This window comes from Strix uralensis, chromosome 19, assembly GCF_047716275.1.
Source record: "Strix uralensis isolate ZFMK-TIS-50842 chromosome 19, bStrUra1, whole genome shotgun sequence".
Taxonomy (NCBI): Eukaryota; Metazoa; Chordata; class Aves; order Strigiformes; family Strigidae; genus Strix; species Strix uralensis.
This window is the reverse complement of record NC_133990.1, coordinates 16,789,983-16,793,431: the sequence shown is the minus strand read 5'-3', so window position 1 is coordinate 16,793,431 and position 3,449 is coordinate 16,789,983. Positions and strand designations below refer to the sequence as shown.

General features: G+C 68.4%; 1 protein-coding gene across 1 annotated transcript; it reads right to left on the bottom strand.

Annotated features, from left to right (window-relative positions):
- Positions 1-615: 615 nt before the first annotated feature.
- On the bottom strand, positions 616-3,224 carry SOCS3 (suppressor of cytokine signaling 3). Its single transcript, XM_074889736.1, has 2 exons — positions 3,107-3,224; positions 616-2,537 (listed from the first exon to the last, which is right to left on the bottom strand). The coding sequence occupies exon 2, from the start codon at positions 2,468-2,470 to the stop codon at positions 1,841-1,843; it is 630 nt and encodes a 209-aa protein (XP_074745837.1). The 5' UTR covers positions 2,471-2,537; positions 3,107-3,224; the 3' UTR covers positions 616-1,840.
- Between the last annotated feature and the right edge of the window lie 225 nt (positions 3,225-3,449).

The following is a 3,449-nucleotide window of genomic DNA, read 5'->3' as shown; positions in this document are numbered from 1 at the left end:
TACCTCTGTGCTGTGGGGGTGAGCAGAACCGCAGTCCCCCCGCGTCCCCCCCTCCGCTGAGCCGCTGTGCTCACAGCAGAAGCGCCACAAACCCTTTTCTAACCCCGCGCCTCTCAGGGCCCCGTTCCCGCAGCTCTTCGCCCCATCACGCGCCACCTCCCCCGTCCCATCCCCAGTCTGGGCTGGGGGCCAGGACGGACTCGCTGCAGAGCGCGGCACGAGCGCTGCGGAGCCGGGCTGCGCTTGGGGCTGCGCCACGGGCCAGCCTTGGCCACCAACTTGGCTGCTCCATGCCCAGGGCAATGGCCCGTGTCCCACTGTCCGGGGACAGTTTGCGGCTGCACCACGTGCCCGGAGCCGCACGGCTCGGCCGGAGCGACGTCGGGGGCTCAGACATACCTGAGCGCTGGGGCAGCGCTTCTGCAGGGCGGGCTGTGAGTCACCACGGCGGGATCACCCCGGCACGGAGAGCGGCTCCAGGAAGCCGCCAGCGCTTACGTGGTGTAAACACCATCCCGGCCTCGAGCGAGGGCAGTGGCTGGGAGGGACGTGCGTCACGCCGGGGGGCCTGAGCGGCCTTGGGGGTGCAAGGGAGAAAACAAACCAGATCTGAGGTTTTTCATTAAAAAATAGTGCTCTTTATTATAAATTATGGAAAGATTTCCTTTCTGAATATAAATATAAATATGTGCAAAGTTTCATCTGAGTTTTGTTTTGGTTGAATTTTCAAGCATGGTTTTGCTCAGCCCTCGAGGCTGGAGGTGAAGATGGAATCTTTATAAAAGACAGTGATTCACGTTGGCCTGTAAACATCCCTTCGGTTAAAAAAAAAAAAAAATAAAAAAAAAAGCCAGAAAAACCCAACCGCTTCTCCGGGCGGAGGCAGAAAAGCACTCGTGAGACAACGTGCTCCAGGGGATCCTCCCGCCGCCTTCCCGCGGGAATCGGGGCCCCCGTGGAGCAGCGAGGCCGGGGTCTGCGGGAGCGGCCGGGCAGAGGTGGGGTGCGACACTCGGGAGTTACGGTCCAGGGCAGCACCGGGTCCCCCGGATGCTCCTCGCAGACGCGGTCGTGCGGGGACTCTCAGCGGTGTCAGGACACGCCGTTTCCCCTCCGGCTTCGCAGCACGTCACCGGGACCGTTATCGCGCAGCGTCACCAAACGATGTGCAGTAACCCAGACCACGGGGCAGGGAGAATATTAAGGCTTAGTCCCCTGGAAAATGGCAACGAGGGGAAAAAGGCAGCGACCTCCAAGTCTGGGGCCTGGTGTGAAAGGAGCTTCCACCCACAAGGAGGCAGCAAGAGGTAAAGTACAGTACGGGCAAAAAACACTTTCCCCTTAAAACCGAGGAAAAGTGATCAGGCACTCGCTGGACTCCAGTGCTTTCCGTTCCCGGTGGCAGAAGGGGGGGCTCGCCAGGACACCCCAGGCGTGGTCCCGCTGCGGCAGCGGGGATGTGGCTGCCGGGGCGCACGTCCCCCCGTGCCGCAGGTGCCGTCCTGGCTGCCCGAGCCCGTGGGGGCTTTGCTGATGGGCTCTCCCTGGCCGCGACGGGGAGGCCTCCGCGCTGGGCGCACTGTAACATCCACAGTCCGACTGGAGCAGTCTCCTTCCCTGCGGAGAGGGGGTGTCGCTTCCTCGGGGGGTCCCCCCCAGCACCAAGGGTGCCAGGCTGTGCTGGCCACAGCCCCGGGCCCACGGTGGCTCGCCCCAGTCCCCCTCCCCTCCTTCCTAGAGGGAGAGGCTCGGCGTGCCCTGCGAGTCCCCGTGCCCATGGGGCGTTGTGCCCGTCCCCTGCTCTTGTGCTTGTAGCCTGTAACCTCGCTCCGGCGGCCCCTTAGAGGGGGGCATCGTACTGGTCCAGGAACTCCTTGATGGGAGCCGGCAGCTGAGTCATCTTCTCGTAGGAGTCCAGGTGCCCGTTGACGGTCTTGCGGCAGAGGTGCTGCAGGGTGGAGACGCTGGAGGAGAGCGGGCGGCTCAGCACCAGGGGGATCTTCTCGCCGCCCGAGTAGATGTAGTAGGTGCGCTTGGGGTGCAGGGCCCCCCCCGACTGCTCGGGGACGGCGCAGGGCGCGGGTGGCATGTAGTGATGCACCAGCTTGAGCACGCAGTCGAAGCGGGGCACGGGCTGGCTGCTGCGAGGGTCACTCTGCAGGGAGAAGCTGCCGCCCTCGCACTGGATACGCAGGTTCTTGGTGCCCGACTCCGTCTTGACGCTGAGGGTGAAGAAGTGCCGCTGGTCCGAGCTGTCCCTGATGAGGAAGGTGCCGGCCGGCTCGGTGCTCAGCAGCAGGTTGGCCTCGCCGCCCGTCACCGTGCTCCAGTAAAAGCCGCTCTCCTGCAGCTTGCGCACGGTGTTCACCACCAGCTGGTACTCGCTCTTGGAGCTGAACGTCTTGAGGCGCAGGCTGGTGTCCAGGGGGCGGCTCATCCCGGCGGCGGGGAACTTGCTGTGGGTGACCATGGCGCAGGGAGCCAGCTTTGCGCGCTCGGGGTGCTGCTGCCGGGAGCAGCCGCTGCTACACCATCACCTGCGGCAGAGACGGCGGGGTGAGCCGCGGCACCCCCGCTCCCCGGCTCCCCCCTCCCGGGGGCACCGGCAACCTCGGACCGCGGCTATTCCCCTCCCGGGGGCACCGGCACCCCCGGTCCCGGGCTACCGCCCTCCCCCGCGGGGCACCGGCACCCCCCGACCGCGGCTGTCCCCTCACCGGGGGGCACCGGCTCTGCCGATTCCCGACTATCGCACTCCCCGGGGGGAACCGGCATCCCTGGCCCCTGGCTACCGCCCTCCCGGGGCACCGTCATCCCCGGCGATCACACCCCCCCCCTCCGGGGGGGCACCGCACGCCCGGTCCTCGGCTATTACCCTCCCGAAGCACCGGCATCCCCGGTTACCCCGCTCCCGGGGGAGCACCGGCATTCCCGGCCCCAGGTTTCCTCTCGCCGCGGGGCACCGGCTCCGCTGGCCCCGGGCTATCTCCCCTCCGGGGGGGCACCGGCATCCCCGGTACCGGGCTATCCCCTCCCCGCGGGACTCCCCGGTCCCCGCCTCCCCCTCCCGGGGCCCCGTCCCGTCCCGCCGCGGGCAGCGCCGTACCTGGGGCGCGGGTGCCGGGGCCGGTCTCGGCGGCGGCGGCGGAGCCGGTGCGCGGCAGCGGGCGGCGGCGGAGCTGCCGGGGCCGCCCGGGGAGGCCTCTTATAGCGGGCGCAGAGCCCGCCCTCGGGTTCCTGGAACTGCGCGGCTTCTTGTAACGCTCCCCGGCGCCCTCCCGCCGCCCCGCCCGGCCCGGCCCGCCTCGGCGCGCCGCCAGCCACCGCCGGCCCATTCCGGGCAGCGCGGCCGCCCCCTCCCGCTCCCCTCCGCGCTCTTTCCTTCTAAGAAGAGGAGAGTCCCGGCCGGCCCGGCCGCGGCCCCCCCCCCCGCCCTCCCCTCCCTCCTC